Source organism: Trematomus bernacchii, unplaced genomic scaffold, assembly GCF_902827165.1.
Source record: "Trematomus bernacchii unplaced genomic scaffold, fTreBer1.1, whole genome shotgun sequence".
Classification (NCBI taxonomy): Eukaryota; Metazoa; Chordata; class Actinopteri; order Perciformes; family Nototheniidae; genus Trematomus; species Trematomus bernacchii.
Genome location: NW_022987669.1, coordinates 422,722 through 440,892, shown reverse-complemented (window position 1 = coordinate 440,892; position 18,171 = coordinate 422,722). Strand labels below are relative to the sequence as shown.

The following is an 18,171-nucleotide window of genomic DNA, read 5'->3' as shown; positions in this document are numbered from 1 at the left end:
TAAATACATTTGCACACATCTTGTGTCCATATCTTTCTGTTGTGGTGGTCATGCCACACCGTGCACGTGCATGCATGCCACACCGTGCACGTGCATGCATGCCACACCGTGCACGTGCATGCATGCCACACCGTGCTCGTGCATGCATACGCGAGTCATGGTGAGATATCTGGATTAAGAGGTTGCTTTTTCTTTGCACAGCATGAAAGAAAGGTGAAATGAATGGGCTGTGATTTTAGTATTTTTAAGCAGAGGTCAATAATCTGTACGGCCCTCGGAGGATGTTGAAAAAATTGAAATGGCCCGTGAGAGGAGACAGGTTCCTGGTGTATATACAAGTGAATGGAATAAGATGCCGTTATCCCCTCAGAGAGTTTCTCCTCACCTTCAGCCGGCTTCAGGTCCTCCAGCGCCGGCTGCTTCTCTGCATCTGCTTTATCGTTCTTCTGGACCTGAAACACAAACAACCACAACACTAAAGCTCCTGATGACCAGAGTCTCCAGAGGAACAGCCTGGACCTCCACTGATACCCAAGCAACATGTGAATATTTAAAAAAAGTCCCTCAACATTTTAAAATTTGAGAATTGAATGCGTATAAAATGACATATTCCTAAGTCCAATCAAATATACATTAATTTAGACATTGCTGGGTATTTAACTCCAATAGTCAATACATACATGTTGGAATATTCCTGGTATCATAAGTACTCAAAGTTGTCATTGCATTTTACAAAGCATAATCCGTGTTTTGAATAGTTAAAAAAATACATATAACCCTATGTTTTGTATATAAATACAGTAGTCTGATTCCAACAGTTGTACACTACACCTTATTCAGTTATCTGGCAGTTTAAAGAGGAACATGGACCTTATTTCCCCACATCCGTGTCCAAACGTGACTTATTTTGTTATATCACTTCAGTGTTGAGCAAACGTGCTGCAATGCAACCCTTCATCAGTGCAATTACACAAACAGGAGCAACAGTTTCAGACGTTTCTAATTAAAGCCTGGATGAATGTGTTATTATAATAAACTTTGACCCCTTTAATAATAACCAACACACAGAGACTCAGGGTCAGTTTCATCCCACAGGCCATAAGACACCTGAACTTTTTAAAGAACATCCGTAACTGTAAACGTATCTGTTTGCATCTTGAAAATTATTTATCTAATATTCCTTTTACTACATTGTTAAAAGTACTGCACTTGTACTGTGACCTCAGTTTTTCATTGACATTTCTACACTGTAGCTACGAGAGAGGTGGGAAGTAGTGGAGTACAGTATGATATATTGTAGGGCCATACCTATATAAGGTATATTTATACGTTTCTGTTTTCAAAATACCAAACAGATCATGCATTTTAGCCATGCCTCATTTCGCTCTATGTGCTGTTTGCTGTCTACGGGGCTGATTCTGCTGACCACGCCCCCCTGCAGGAGAGGGGAGACGTGCTCTGATCAGCTGCTGGGCTGTCAGAAGAGGGGGAGAAAAAGAGATCTCCGTCCTCCGTGTTTTATTATATAGAGTTGTTATTCATTTGTTTTAAAGCTCAATAAATAACAAAGAAGACCTTTGACCGGCACTTTTCAAATTTTGTCCGGAAGATTTAAACTTTAACGGACATCTTGACCGGCGAAACAAACTGAAACTCTGCCGCACGGTCCCCTCGTTCCTTGGAAGAGGCGGAGAGGTGGGTGTTTGTCATCTGCTGGTGGACTAACCGGAGAGAATTACAGCGCTTGCCTCGACGGGGAGGGATTGCATTGAATTAAAGCAGCGGGAGCAAACGCTTGCCTCGGGGAGGGAGAAAGAAAGCCACAGCGGAGAATAAACAGAAGGGTAACCATGGTAACTATGGGCGGGAAGTCTTCTTCGCTGCTTTTGTGGCAGACTACAGCGCCACTTACAGGCCTGGCATATGTACTACAGCGTCTCCAGCGCTTTCGAACGGCAATGGCCGTGGCTGTCTCCTCCTGATTGGTGGAGTTGGCCCAATAGCCGTAGCGCCACCGTCCTGACGTCAGGACAGTGTTCAAATCTGGATCAGTTTTTATCAGATCCATTGCAGCCCCTTTTTTAGAGATTTGGGTATGGAGGAAAATAGAGAGGGTTGTGTTTTCTGACACTTGGTGAGTTCCCTGGAACACCGGGGACACATATTCATGTAGAAAAGACGTACAAAAGTGCATTTTGCATGATAGGTCCCCTTTAAGTACATTGTTCTGGTATCAGTACTTTACTCCACTACTTATTTTTCTGACTTCTTACATGTTGAACACAAATACCTGTACTTTCTACTTCTTACATGTTGAACTCAAATACCTGTACTTTCTACTTCTTACATGTTGAACACAAATACCTGTACTTTCTACTTCTTACATGTTGAACACAAATACCTGTACTTTCTACTTCTTACATGTTGAACACAAATACCTGTACTTTCTACTTCTTACATGTTGAACACAAATACCTGTACTTTCTACTTCTTACATGTTGAACACAAATACCTGTACTTTCTACTTCTCACATTTCCCAAACAGGCTGGTTCCTTTAGTTTGAATGTGTGTTTGGTGGCGTGATCATTATTATTTAGAATCATTGCGTGCCTATTGATTTGAACACGATCCGTGTATCCATCATTTCCTGGTCTTCTCTAAAGAAGAGGGACCAATGAAAACGTTGTCATGTTGCCGTTGTTCAGCATGGAAACATTCATTAGCTAACAATGACATTATTGTTCTATTAATATAAAGGGAGGTCAGGTACTCTTTAAAACAGCTGCTAGTTATGGGTACTTTTTACTGAAGTACATTTCAAAGCCCTCTTTACTTTGACTTGAGTAAAGAAGTTTAGTCAGTACTTCTACCAGAGTATTTTTAAACACGAGTATCTGTACTTCTACTTGAGGAAAGGATGTGTGTACTTTTGCCCTCTCTGCTAAATAAAGCCTTGAATCTGAACCGTGTCTGACCTTCTGCTTCTTGTCCTTGTACATCTTCCCCAGCGTGAGGAAGTGTTCGATCAGGAACATGATGTACACGCCGCTCAGAGCCGTCAAACCTTTCCAAACGCCGTCCAGGTTCTCCTCCTCGTGGTGCTCGTGTCCCGAATCATTCATCCCAGAATCCTCGTGGTGGTGATGGTGGCCGCCCTGAGACTGAAAAAAAGACGGACATGAAGATGGATAAGACGCCGAGGTAAACACTAGGGGTGGGAATCACCAGGCTCCCCACGATACGATACTATCGCGATACTTAAGCCACGATTAGAAAGTATTGCGATACGATATATTGCAAATCACATGGCTCATGTCCGTCTTCCCCTCCTGGTTAAAACATGTATTTGCAATATGAATAGTTTATGTGAATAACCCAATGTGTGTTCTTTGAACCTGAAAAGGAGATTGTTTTTGTTACTTTCATTGCATGTCTTAATGAAACGTCCTGTTTTATATAGACATGCTTTTATTTAGAAGGCGGCTTTGCGCTATTAGCAGGAGCAGAGTGCATCCGAGTCGCTGTTTACTGACTTCAGGAGCTGTATAGTGACTCACGTGCGGGATGAGGTGCAGGAAGGCGTCTCCGCTCAGCGTCCCCACGGCCAGCGCCACCAGGAAGCTGAGCAGGAACTTGAAGAAAACTTTGTTCATCAGCGGGATGAGAACGACTCCGGCCAGCGAGAGCAGGCTGATCACCGTGATGGAGAGGAAGCCCCCGACCCACGCTGCGCACACACACACACAGTAACACACACACACACACACACACATAGTAACACACACACACACACACATAGTCACTAACATATCACTTTAATGGGACTGTAGCTGGGAAACATTTTTAAAGTGCTCCTTCAAACACAGATTACAGTAATTAGAAGTCAAAGTCTACTTTATTGTCAATTTTTCTCTATCTCTCTCTCCCTGTGTGTGTGTGTGTGTGTGTGTGTGTGTGTGTGTGTATGTATGTATGAGGTGTGTGTGTCTGTATGAGGTGTGTGTGTGTGTGTGTATGTATGAGGTGTGTCTATATGGTGTGTGTGTGTATGAGGTATGTGTGTCTGTATGAGGTGTGTGTGTGTGTCTGTATGAGGTGTGTGTCTGTATGAGGTATGTGTCTGTATGAGGTGTGTGTGTATGAGTTGTGTGTATGAGGTATGTGTGCGTGTGTGTATGAGATATGTGTGTGTCTGTATGAGGTGTGTGAGTGTGTGTGTCTGTATGAGGTGTGTGTCTGTATGAGGTGTGTGAGTGTCTGTATGAGGTGTGTGAGTGTCTGTATGAGGTGTGTGTGTCTCTATGAGGTGTGTGCGTGTGTGTGTGCATGTGTGCGTGTGTGTGTGCATGTGTGTGTATGAGGTGTGTGTGTGAGGTGGGTGTGTGAGGTGGGTGTGTGTGTGTGAGGTGGGTGTGTGTGTGTGAGGTGTGTGTGTGTGTGTGAGGTGTGTGTGTGTGTGTATGAAGTATGTGTGTCTGTATGAGGTGGGTGTGTGAGGTGGGTGTGTGTGTGTGAGGTGGGTGTGTGTGTGTGAGGTGGGTGTGTGTGTGTATGAAGTATGTGTGTCTGTATGAGGTGTGTGTGTGAGGTGGGTGTGTGAGGTGGGTGTGTGTGTGTGAGGTGTGTGTGTGTGTGTATGAAGTATGTGTGTCTGTATGAGGTGTGTGTGTGTGTGTGTGTATGTATGAGGTGTGTCTATATGGTGTGTGTGTATGTATGAGGTGTGTCTATATGGTGTGTGTGTGTCTGTATGAGGTGTGTGTGTGTGTCTGTATGAGGTGTGTGTCTGTATGAGGTATGTGTCTGTATGAGGTGTGTGTATGAGTTGTGTGTATGAGGTATGTGTGCGTGTGTGTATGAGGTATGTGTGTGTCTGTATGAGGTGTGTGAGTGTGTGTGTCTGTATGAGGTGTGTGTGTCTGTATGAGGTGTATGAGGTGTGTGAGTGTGTGTATGAGGTGTGTGAGTGTGTGTATGAGGTGTGTGAGTGTGTGTATGAGGTGTGTGAGTGTCTGTATGAGGTGTGTGTGCATGTGTGCGTGTGTGCATGTGTGCGTGTGTGTGCATGTGTGTGTATGAGGTGTGTGTGTGAGGTGGGTGTGTGTGTGAGGTGGGTGTGTGTGTGAGGTGGGTGTGTGTGTGTGAGGTGTGTGTGTCTGTAATGTGTGAGGTGTGTGTGTCTGTAATGTGTGAGGTGTGTGTGTCTGTAATGTATGAGGTGTGCGTGTGCGTGTGTGTGTGTGTGTGTATGAGGTGTGTGTCTGTATGAGGTGTGTCTGTAATGTATGAGGTGTGTGCGTGTGTGTGTCTGTATGAGGTGTGTAATATATATATATATATATATATATATATATATATATATATATATATATATATATATATATATATATATATATATATATATGTGTACAGTATACATAAATACACACCTGTACACCCACTTACATATATTATATACTGATATATAGACACATATATACTTTTAATTTAATTTCACACTTTTTATGTATAAAGTACACGAGGTTTATATTTTGGTATACAAGACAGTATATTTTATAATGTTTAAATACTCTTCTGAATATAGGTATTTCTTCTGAGAATATTTAAGTAATTCTTGTAGATTTACCGTGAAAATGCTGCCGTGACAAAAATAATTAGCCAATTTGGGATCAATAAAGTATATACACACATTAAGAGGTATAAATAAAAAAGTAAATATATCAAAAATAAACACACAAGTTTTATTCATGTCTTAATGTGTGCATATGTATACATGTGTCTGCTGATTGTGTATAGATGTACATAGATATATACATATTTTTATATATATATATTTGTATTTGGGATTGTGGGAAATGGTATTTGGATCTCTCCGTCTGTACACACAAACTGGAAGATTTGACTTGAGGACAGGAAACAGAATCTAGTAGGCGGATGAATATTAACTCGATATATCCAGTAGTGCAAATAACTCAGATGTAGTGATTTCTCTTCTTACCGATGGCAACGTTTTTGGCGATGTCTCCTCCGGGTTGGTCGTCCTGCTCCGAGGCGTTTTGGTTCCCCTGGTGAACGTGAACATGAACAACATGTTTGTTGCCTACAAATAAAATAAAAAATACACTTTATTTAAAGAGCTTTACGGTCACTAGGAAAGCTTATTAAAATATGGAGGAATCCCAGGGAGATGCTGCGTTCAGGGACCAACAGTAAAACACCACATCCCTGTAGCTCTGTACTGAAGAAATCACATATTTACTACTACTACTACAGTTACTACTACTACTACTACCACTACTACTGTTACTACTACAGTTACTTCTACTACTACGGTTACCACTACTACAGTTACTACTACTACTATTACTACAGTTACTACTACAGTTACTTCTACTACTACTACTACAGTTACCACTACCACTACTACAGTTACTACTACAGTTACTACTACAGTTACTACTACTACTACAGTTACCGTTACTACTACAGTTACTTCTACTACAGTTACCACTACTACAGTTACTATTACTACTGTTACCACTACTACTACTACCGTTACCACTACAGTTACTACTACCGTTACCACTACTACTACAGTTACTTCTACTACTACTACTACTACGGTTACCACTACTACGGTTATTATTACTACTGTTACCACTACTACTACCGTTACCACTACTACTACTACAGTTACCACTACTACCGTTACTACTACTACAGTTACTATTACTACCGTTACCACTACTACAGTTACCACTACTACAGTTACCACTACTACAGTTACCACTACTACTGTTACCACTACTACTACTACCGTTACCACTACAGTTACTACTACCGTTACCACTACTACTACAGTTACTACTACCGTTACCACTACTACTACAGTTACTACTACCGTTACCACTACTACTACAGTTACTACTACCGTTACCACTACTACTACAGTTACTTCTACTACTACTACGGTTACCACTACTACGGTTATTATTACTACTGTTACCACTACTACTACTACCGTTACCACTACTACTATAGTTACCACTACTACCGTTACCACTACTACAGTTACTATTACTACCGTTACCACTACTACAGTTATTATTACTACTGTTACCACCACTACTACTACCAGAGTTGGGTGTAACGCGTTACTACAGTTATTATTACAGTAACGCGTTACAATAATAATATTACTTTTGTCGGTAACGGAGTAGTGTAACGCGTTACTTTTATAATTCAGTAATCACACTACAGTTACTAACATTGCCCCGACACGCGTTACTTCGTTACTTTTATAAAATCAGTCATAATCACACTGACAGACAAGAGGGGTTTCCGCCGCAGGTTTATATGTACGTAATCTGCGCGACTTGCGCGTCCACATCTCCACGTGCAGTGCTGCATAAACATGGCAGAGTCAGCGATAACTTTCGAGGGGTGGAGGTATGCCCATTATTTTGAGTTCGTCCGAAGAATAGACAGGAATGTGACGGAGAGGTGCAAACTGTGTCCAGGCCAGAAGCTGTTATCCACTGCTGCAAACACCACGTCAAACCTCAACAAACACCTGCAAAGAACACATGCTAAGGTGAAGCTAATAGCTAAGGACCCCCGAACCCAGAGTGAGGATGTTGTGAGTGCGCCGCCGCCGACCGAAGCAGCACAAATGACCGGTAACCAAAGCAGAGATGGACAGGCTTGTAGCATCCTTCATAGTAGAGGAAATGTTGCCCATTTGCACAGTGGAATCACCATCGCATCGTTCAGAGATATACTGCGCAAAATACAGATAGCAGGAGACAGAGGACAGCCATAGTCAGAGCTATCTGGATCAGTCTTATGCGACAATGGAAACTGAACTAAAGAGAACATTTGAAACTTTAGCAGTCTGCGTGATCTGCCTGTAGGGAGGGGCGGGCCGGCCCTGCGAGTAAAGTAACGAGTAAAGTAACGAGTAAAGTAACGAGTAAAGTAACGAGTAAAGTAACGAGTAAAGTAACGAGTAAAGTAACGAGTAAAGTAACGAGTAAAGTAACGAGTAAAGTAACGAGTAAAGTAACGAGTTACTTTATGTAGAGAGTAACGAAGTAGTGTAATATATTACTTTTTTAAAAAAGTAATATGTAATATATTACTTTTTTTTAGTAACGACCCCATCTCTGACTACTACTACTACTACTACTACTACAGTTACTACTACTGTTACCACTACTACTACTACTACTACAGTTACTACTACTGTTACCACTACTACTACTACTACAGTTACTACTACTGTTACCACTACTACTACTACTACTGTTACCACTACTACAGTTACCACTACTACTACTACAGTTACTACTACTGTTACCACTACTACTACTACAGTTACTACTACTGTTACCACTACTACTACTACAGTTACCACTACTGTTACCACTACTACTACTACTACTACTACTACTACTACTACAGTTACTACTACTGTTACCACTACTACTACTACAGTTACTACTACTGTTACCACTACTACTACTACTACAGTTACTACTACTGTTACCACTACTACAGTTACTACTACTGTTACCACTACTACTACTACTACTGTTACCACTACTACTGTTACCACTACTACAGTTACTACTACTGTTACCACTACTACTACTACTGTTACCACTACTACTACTACAGTTACCACTACTGTTACCACTACTACTACTACTACTACTACTACAGTTACTACTACTGTTACCACTACTACTACTACAGTTACTACTACTGTTACCACTACTACTACTACTACAGTTACTACTACTGTTACCACTACTACAGTTACTACTACTGTTACCACTACTACTACTACTACTGTTACCACTACTACTGTTACCACTACTACAGTTACTACTACTGTTACCACTACTACTACTACTACTGTTACCACTACTACTGTTACCACTACTCCTACTACAGTTACTATTACTACCGTTACCACTACTACAGTTACCACTACTACTACTACTACTACTACTACTACTACTACTACAGCACCATCTACTGGCCTGGCATATGTACTACAGCGTCTCCAGCGCTTTCGAACGGCAATGGCCGTGGCTGTCTCCTCCTGATTGGTGGAGTTGGCCCAATAGCCGTAGCGTTACCACTACTACTACTACAGTTACTATTACTACTACTGTTACCAATACTACCGTTACCACTACTACAGTTACTATTACTATTACTACTACTGTTACCAATACTACAACCACTACAGTTACTACTGCTACTACCAGAGTATTTTTAAACACGAGTATCTGTACTTCTACTTGAGTAAAGGATGCGTGTACTTTTGCCCTCTCTTATTATTATTGTTGTTGTTGTTGTTATTACTTCTGTGCCGGATGCAGGCTCCGTCGTCGATCTGGTGGAGGAGCGCCGGGCAGAGGAAGCTGAAGTCAGCGAAGGAGACGCTTCCTCCTGAAGACATGCCGTGAGAGGAGAGGATAGTGGAGGCGTTCAGGCACTGTAGGAAAACACAACACCACCACCATCATCATCATCATCATCATCAACTCAAGAAAACTGGAGAGGCTGCTTTCTGCTTTTATCTCCCCAAAATGTGGAAAAGCCTCAATTTTAACGTTTTTACATATTTTAATGATGTGTTTAATCATTTGTTGTTGAGATATGTTGTCATGCTCTGTAAAGCACAAAGGTGATGTATAAATAACCACCTCAGTTGACCAAAGTGCTGTACAGGGAACATATTAGGGCTGTGCAATTAATCGTATTTTAATCTCGATTACGATTTTGGCTTGCAACGATTACGAAAACAATGTAATCGAAATAAAACGATTATTATTTTTATAAAAAAAATAAATATATATATTTTTTTTTGGCTTTTCAGTTTAATTATACACTGTAGAAACGTTATTTAGCAAAAGTCCTGCGTTGTTTAACCTCCAGGTCTCAGGCTCCAAAATGACATGCCCAGAACAAATGACTATAACTACACTTCTAAAAAGGGGAAAATTAATAATCTTTTTTCTCAAAGCAATGATAAACCTGGAGTTGGCTGTAGAAGAGTCAGAATCAATATATAATTTTTTATTTTAAAGTAAATTCAGATTGAACATAGTAAAAAAATTTAAATTATAGTGTCCGTCCAAAAACAAAACATTACTTAAAGTGAAAACCACCCTTGAATCAGCGTTTCCGCCAGGGGGGCGTCTTGCCGTCATTTGACGCCCTTATTCAGCTCGGGACGCCCTGCCTGAAACACTGCCTTGAATGATGGGATAGTAGACTAAAAGCTTTAGGAATCCAAACTATAACATATAATAAGTACCCTGTATCAAGTTTGATGCAAAACAAGTGACATTTGACCTTTTTAGAGAGATTTAGAAGAAAAAAACACTTCTGGGGTCATTTGGGTGGATTTTCCATATCTCTGGCCCCCCTCGTTTGATTTTGATGATTGACACCTCTTTTGAGCCAATAGAATCGAAGGGGAAGTTCCTAAAATCCATCTAAACATTACCCATTGGTGAATGAGTGCTGCACAGCCAGAATGAACCGGAAGCTGCGATACACTCTGGTGGCTATCATAGCAGCTAATATGAAATCTCAGTTTTTGACATAAAAATGGAATGATGGATTATCAGTAATCATTTCAAAGTGACAGACACATTGGATTGACCTATGGATTAACCTTCAGCGGCGTTTTTATCGTTTTAATGCCATTGAACACGACTTTTGATCAGAACACAGCAACGGTAAGACTTATTTTCCGATTTGGTCCCGTAAAGCTAATTTTGTTGTCGTTTGAAGTCATTTCGCCGCGAGTTCAGATCGCTCAGTGATGATACTAATACCTCTAGAATCTGTGGGATCTCAGCTTGCTAATCGATATCTTGTTTGTGCGGATCCGATAAGTAATAAGGGTATTTTAACGTGAGTTCTGTGCTAAGTGTGTTAGCATTTTTTCGCTCAAGGCTCATTTAGACGCTTCTTGTGAGACTTGTGTTTTGTTTCAGTAGAAATGGTTCGTATCGTCAGTTAGCTGAGTTTCTTCCCGTTAATCGGGTATGACACATTCATAGGTTTTTAAATATTAAGAAGCCCTGAGACAGTTTCATAAAAAAAAAAAAACCTGCAGCCCCCTCTAGCTCTCGGGCTTAACAGGTTAAAGTGTAATGATAGGAAAATACTTGAGTAAAGTACCTAAAATGTGCACTTAAGGTCAATACTTGTACCTATAACTGAGTACTTCTGCTGAGTTTGACACCCCTGGCCTACGTCATTTCATTGTGGAGATGTCTCAAAGAATAAGAAAGACATCCACACTGATCCTGGTAATAACAGCTCTTACCTCCACACTGCCCTCGCTGTGGTTATGGGGAATATTGTGGTCATGATCGTGTTCTTCAGGAGTCCCGTTCGTCTCCTGATTCTCGTCCGATTTCACCATCATTTGCGCGCTGAAAACCGCCGAGGAGACGCTCTTCCTGTCCTGCAAACTGTCCTGATCTTTGGACACCTCCGAGGTCTTTGGAGACTTGTGTGTGTGGGAGTTGTTGTTGTTGTGGTGATGATGATGATGGTGGTGATGATGATGGTGGTGGTGGGGGTTTTCTTCCTGATGATGATGATGATGTTGATGATGGCCAGGTTTCTCGTGATGTTGCACCGTAACGCTCCGGTTTCGATCCAAACCTACGTTCTGTAAGAGGAGCTTTAACCCGGCTAAAGAGATGCTGCCGTTCTCTCCATATCTGTTTATAAACAACAACAACAACATAGGGATGGGAATTATTCATCGAAAATGATTCAGGCATTCGAAGAAGAGGGACCAATGAAAACGTTGTCATGTTGCCGTTGTTCAGCATGGAAACATTCATTAGCTAACAATGACATTATTGTTCTATTAATATAAAGGGAGGTCAGGTACTCTTTAAAACAGCTGCTAGTTATGGGTACTTTTTACTGAAGTACATTTCAAACCCTCTTTACTTTGACTTGAGTAAAGAAGTTTAGTCAGTACTTCTACCAGAGTATTTTTAAACACGAGTATCTGTACTTCTACTTGAGTAAAGGATGTGTGTACTTCTACCATCTCTGGTAATACTTTCTTCCCTCAGCTCTCTTCTGTGTCTCACCTGTTGAACAGAGCCTCCAGGTGCTGTCTCTGGCTCTGCTCGGCCCTCAGAGCGTCCACCCCGGCGGACAGTGAACGCACCGCAGAGCTGCTCTCTGTGGTGCATTCAGGGACCACCGTCGCAGCGCCGCAAAGACGAACGGCGAGAAGAAACGTCAGCAACAACAACAACATCTCTGCAGACCCTTCAGAACAAAGGACAAGAGAAACATGACGTTGTTAATAAGGAGATGTTTCTACATACTGATATACACCTGAACATCAGCAGGAGAGGACTCTTTAAAGTAGAGACACTACATACTGATATACACCTGAACATCAGCAGGAGAGGACTCTTTAAAGTAGAGACACTACATACTGATATACACCTGAACATCAGCAGGAGAGGACTCTTTAAAGTAGAGACACTACATACTGATATACACCTGAACATCAGCAGGAGAGGACTCTTTAAAGTAGAGACACTACATACTGATATACACCTGAACATCAGCAGGAGAGGACTCTTTAAAGTAGAGACACTACATACTGATATACACCTGAACATCAGCAGGAGAGGACTCTTTAAAGTAGAGACACTACATACTGATATACACCTGAACATCAGCAGGAGAGGACTCTTTAAAGTAGAGACACTACATACTGATATACACCTGAACATCAGCAGGAGAGGACTCTTTAAAGTAGAGACACTACATACTGATATACACCTGAACATCAGCAGGAGAGGACTCTTTAAAGTAGAGACACTACACACTGATATACACCTGAACATCAGCAGGAGAGGACTCTTTAAAGTAGAGACACTACACACTGATATACACCTGAACATCAGCAGGAGAGGACTCTTTAAAGTAGAGACACTACATACTGATATACACCTGAACATCAGGAGGAGAGGACTCTTTAAAGTAGAGACACTACATACTGATATACACCTGAACATCAGCAGGAGAGGACTCTTTAAAGTAGAGACACTACATACTGATATACACCTGAACATCAGCAGGAGAGGACTCTTTAAAGTAGAGACACTACATACTGATATACACCTGAACATCAGCAGGAGAGGACTCTTTAAAGTAGAGACACTACATACTGATATACACCTGAACATCAGCAGGAGAGGACTCTTTAAAGTAGAGACACTACACACTGATATACACCTGAACATCAGCAGGAGAGGACTCTTTAAAGTAGAGACACTACATACTGATATACACCTGAACATCAGCAGGAGAGGACTCTTTAAAGTAGAGACACTACATACTGATATACACCTGAACATCAGCAGGAGAGGACTCTTTAAAGTAGAGACCACTACACACTGATATACACCTGAACATCAGCAGGAGAGGACTCTTTAAGTAGAGACACTACATACTGATATACACCTGAACATCAGCAGGAGAAGACTCTTTAAAGTAGAGACACTACATACTGATATACACCTGAACATCAGCAGGAGAGGACTCTTTAAAGTAGAGACACTACACACTGATATACACCTGAACATCAGCAGGAGAGGACTCTTTAAAGTAGAGACACTACATACTGATATACACCTGAACATCAGCAGGAGAGGACTCTTTAAAGTAGAGACACTACATACTGATATACACCTGAACATCAGCAGGAGAGGACTCTTTAAAGTAGAGACACTACATACTGATATACACCTGAACATCAGCAGGAGAGGACTCTTTAAAGTAGAGACACTACATACTGATATACACCTGAACATCAGCAGGAGAGGACTCTTTAAAGTAGAGACACTACATACTGATATACACCTGAACATCAGCAGGAGAGGACTCTTTAAAGTAGAGACACTACACACTGATATACACCTGAACATCAGCAGGAGAGGACTCTTTAAAGTAGAGACACTACATACTGATATACACCTGAACATCAGCAGGAGAGGACTCTTTAAAGTAGAGACACTACACACTGATATACACCTGAACATCAGCAGGAGAGGACTCTTTAAAGTAGAGACACTACATACTGATATACACCTGAACATCAGCAGGAGAGGACTCTTTAAAGTAGAGACACTACATACTGATGTACACCTGAACATCAGCAGGAGAGGACTCTTTAAAGTAGAGACACTACATACTGATATACACCTGAACATCAGCAGGAGAGGACTCTTTAAAGTAGAGACACTACACACTGATATACACCTGAACATCAGCAGGAGAGGACTCTTTAAAGCTGACACACACATTACACATTACACATATGCCTCTCACAAGACTAAAATTAGAACGTTCTTCCATGGAGTTTGGTTGTGGTTGGTTAAGAAAAACATCACTGATGAGATACTCTTGTGCAATCTAAAATAAAGCTTCAACACACAGACCATGGGATGTTTTAATTCATCATGTACCGGTCATACTTCATGTTGAGCAATTATCAAAAGTTCCCTAAAGTCATAAAGATGACGCCACGTTGCTCGATTAAACAATCCTGCACCCAAAAAGTGACAAATCCTTAAAAACAAGAAGCTAGTCTGATGTAATTTTTTGTTTGAAAAATGACTTTTCCCCTCAATCGAGGCATTGATTTAATAATTGATCATTTCCGCTCCATGACACAAACTGTTATTTATCTGAGAGGAGGCGTAGTTTTCTTCTTCGTTAATACTTACTACACAAAGGCTTATTCATACAAGACTGGGAAAGTATAATCACACTTTACCGCTTCATGCTAAAAGTGATAATGCGGTGTTCAGATACTTTAATTAAAAATAAAATAAGGACAAAAATGACGAAGGAAGGCAAGTTTATTAATACATCACCTTTCAAAGCACAGCACCCTCTCAGCTTGATTATAATAAGGGGAAATATGAAGGATCTATTTCAAGCTTGTTACGTAAATACGTTTTTGGGCTTTTTTGTTTTAATCAATTAAGATTTGTTCCAACACGTTTTCAACTTTAATTTATTTGAAAGTAGGGCTTATTAACACATGGATACTACTGTGTATTATATGTTTACATATGTATTTAAGAAGTACTATAGAGTACCAGGAAGTGAGTCAGCATTTCACCACTTCCTGTTCCCTCGTCTCAGAGTCAACTGTTTTTGAACTTTGGAAAATATCTGGAAATAAGGTCTGTGGTTGAGACACGTTGAAGAGACGGATCACGGTTTGTTCTACGACATTAAATCCATCAGCAGTGACCCCACTGGTGATTTCTGAAGAGTGTACGTGTCTGAGAAACGATGGTTGTTACCAAGTGGCTGAATAGGACTACAGAAGTCGTGGAGGACGTTGTACGTCATTACGCCGAACACGTAAACACTCCTCTAAGTTAGTTTGCCCTGTTCTGCTTGAAAGCAAGTACCTGCCTCCTGCAGACTGTTCAAACAAACGCTTCAACTCGTACCATTTAGAATCTGTGTGTTTGAATATGGATCTGAAGTTGGCGTGACGTTGAAGTCGTGCTGCTGGACTCGGCTGTAGTTCCTTTATAGCATCACGTTAGCATGTTGCTTCTGGACATTAGATTTATGATTAGAACATTATAAAAGTAGGGTAGACATGTGGAGATTATCCGGCTGAACAAAACGTGCATTCATCAAACAGCTTTGTTTCCACAGACCTTATTTTTTACAATTTTCCAAAATCCTATGGAGAAACCCCGTTGCTTTCTGTCGAGGGAACCAGCAGCTTACTTCAGGGTCGAACTACAAAAATACATCATCCCTGCACCGCTTTATATAAGATAAGCTCAAGTTTCAGGTGTGGGCCATATTCAAATAAACGTATAGAAAATGGACAATGGGAGTTTGGACACACCTGGTGTCAACAAAGGGTGTTGATGTAAACTAAGGGTGTACAAGATAATTAAAGAGCTTATCTTGTTTGTGCGAGTGATTTACTTCTTCTTATAGAGAGGCGAAGTCCCGCCCTTCTACTTCCGCCCCATGGGACCTTATTTAGGAAAAATTATGTATTGAAGTCAATGGAGAGAGAAAACCTATCTTTCGATCCCGTTTGAATTGTAAAAACAAAACAGTTATGAGACGCTATCCGTTCTTTAAAAAGGGAACATTTATTAAACTTGTAGGTTTTCTGAATGGGGTTTGACGCTGACTCCATACAGGTACATGTAATAAGATAAGAAGTACTTTATTGATCCCAAATTGGGACATTTTTACTTTACAGCAGCATAAAAAACAACAAAACAATAATATATTACAAATTGTAGGTTTTCTGAACTTAATGTATATATATATCTTTATTTATAGTCTTTTCATTTCACTAATGTACAATGCCTTGTCTTTTTGTGCTGCTGCAACGCAAATAACTCCCAAGTTTGGATCAATAAAGTACTTATCTTATCTGAACAGGGTCTGAACAGATGTTATGTATTCTTTCCATACATGATGACAGAACTACAGCAAATATATATATAGTCTGGTTTGTTTTCATGCTTTTTCCAAAGAAAACACAACAGTAATGAGATGCTATCCTCTCTTTAAAGGGAAAATATATGAGTTTTCTTAATGAAGTTTGGTGATTCCATGTTACCTTCAGATTATGAGATATCTATCATTACAAAACAATCAGCTCTTCCTCATTAGCATCACTGAACATGACATTACCTGTTAAATATAATGAGAAAACTACATAATATATAGTTTAATTTGTTTGATGTTGAGCCGTAGTGAAGGACAGCTTCAACCTCATAAACCAATCAGATTGTTGTTATTAGCATCAATAAATGTAAATGTATAATGGTATATATGCAGGATTGATTAATGCCGAATTGAAGGTAAGCTTCTAACTAATTGTTCCAACAACAAAATAAACCAGTATTGAGATGCTATCCTCTCTTTAATGGGAAAATTGTAGGTTTTCTGAATGGGGTTTGGTTCACAGTCCATACAAATGCATCCAGTTACTTCAGCAAGCACACAAAAACCATCAGATTGTCGTTATTAGTAGCACTAAATGTAAATGTATGATGTTTAATAGTCAATATATGTTAATGCCGAATTGAAGGGAGGGTTGTAACTAATTAGTTTCCCCCCCAAAGAAACAGTATTGAGATGCTATCCTCTTTAATGGGAAAATGGTTTTAAATTGTATGTTTTTTTAATGGGGTTTGGCGTAAATGCATCCAGCTACTACTACCCTAATAAATAAATCAGCTCTTCTTTATTAGCATCATTGAATGTAAATGTTTCATTGTAAATATACAGGATTAATAACAGAAACACTACCTCACCTCTCTAACGTGTGTTTTCTGGATTAGCCACCGGGCTAACCGCGTTTATTTCCCGGGAGAATGTTAACGACAGACGGCCTCAGCCAGCTGCTCCACCCGGTACTTTAACAACACATCAGTCCATAAAATAAAACCATAAAACCATAAAAAATATGAAGCCTCCTCCGGTTGGAGCCACGCGTGTCTTTAATCTCATGTAAACAGAAACACGTTGGATTTATGCTCTCAGCACTACCAAGGTGCCGTGTGCACGACACCCGGAAACGGATACCCGGCCCGGCGCCGTGCCGTGTGCAGAGGACAAACGGTACCCACTTTTAAAAACAAACATTCAAACCGTTAAAACCGTTAAACCCGTTAAAACCCCGTTAAAGATGATAACTCACGGTTACCGGGTGTTTTCTCTCCGGTGGATCCGGTGCTTCTGTGCAGAATGAATGGGATGTGTTCAGGGTCTCCCGGAAATCGGAGTGACACAACAGGGGGAAATGCAATGCAGAAATTAGCACGCGGAAAAGCAGCCTCTTCAGGTATGTTCAGAGGAGGGAAGTAACTCAGTACATTTACTCAAGTATTTTAACTGAAGTACAATATAGAGGTTCTTGTACTTTACTTTAGTATTTCCATTGTATGCTACTTTTGTACTTCTACTCCACTACTTTTACTCAAGTACTAGATCTGGGTAGGCTACTTCTACTTTTACTCAAGTCCAAGATCTGATTACTTCTACTTTTACTCAAGTACAAGATCTGAGTACTTCTACTTTTACTCATATACAAT

General features: G+C 40.5%; 1 protein-coding gene across 3 annotated transcripts in view; it reads right to left on the bottom strand.

Annotated features, from left to right (window-relative positions):
• Window positions 1-17,957, bottom strand: part of slc39a6 (solute carrier family 39 member 6) — a 31,488-nt gene extending 13,531 nt beyond the window's left edge. The window contains exons 1-8 of one of the 3 annotated variants that reach the window (XM_034135987.1): window positions 17,778-17,957; window positions 12,145-12,328; window positions 11,358-11,760; window positions 9,377-9,509; window positions 6,000-6,101; window positions 3,559-3,728; window positions 2,977-3,162; window positions 386-452 (exon numbers count right to left, since the gene is read on the bottom strand). In XM_034135987.1, the coding sequence (XP_033991878.1) occupies window positions 386-452; window positions 2,977-3,162; window positions 3,559-3,728; window positions 6,000-6,101; window positions 9,377-9,509; window positions 11,358-11,760; window positions 12,145-12,317 (1,234 nt within the window). In that variant the 5' untranslated portion in view covers window positions 12,318-12,328; window positions 17,778-17,957. Of the gene's footprint in view, window positions 1-385; window positions 453-2,976; window positions 3,163-3,558; window positions 3,729-5,999; window positions 6,102-9,376; window positions 9,510-11,357; window positions 11,761-12,144; window positions 12,329-17,391; window positions 17,633-17,777 lie in introns of those variants that run through there. The other 2 variants (XM_034135988.1, XM_034135985.1) reach the window with 2 other exon arrangements.
• Between the last annotated feature and the right edge of the window lie 214 nt (window positions 17,958-18,171).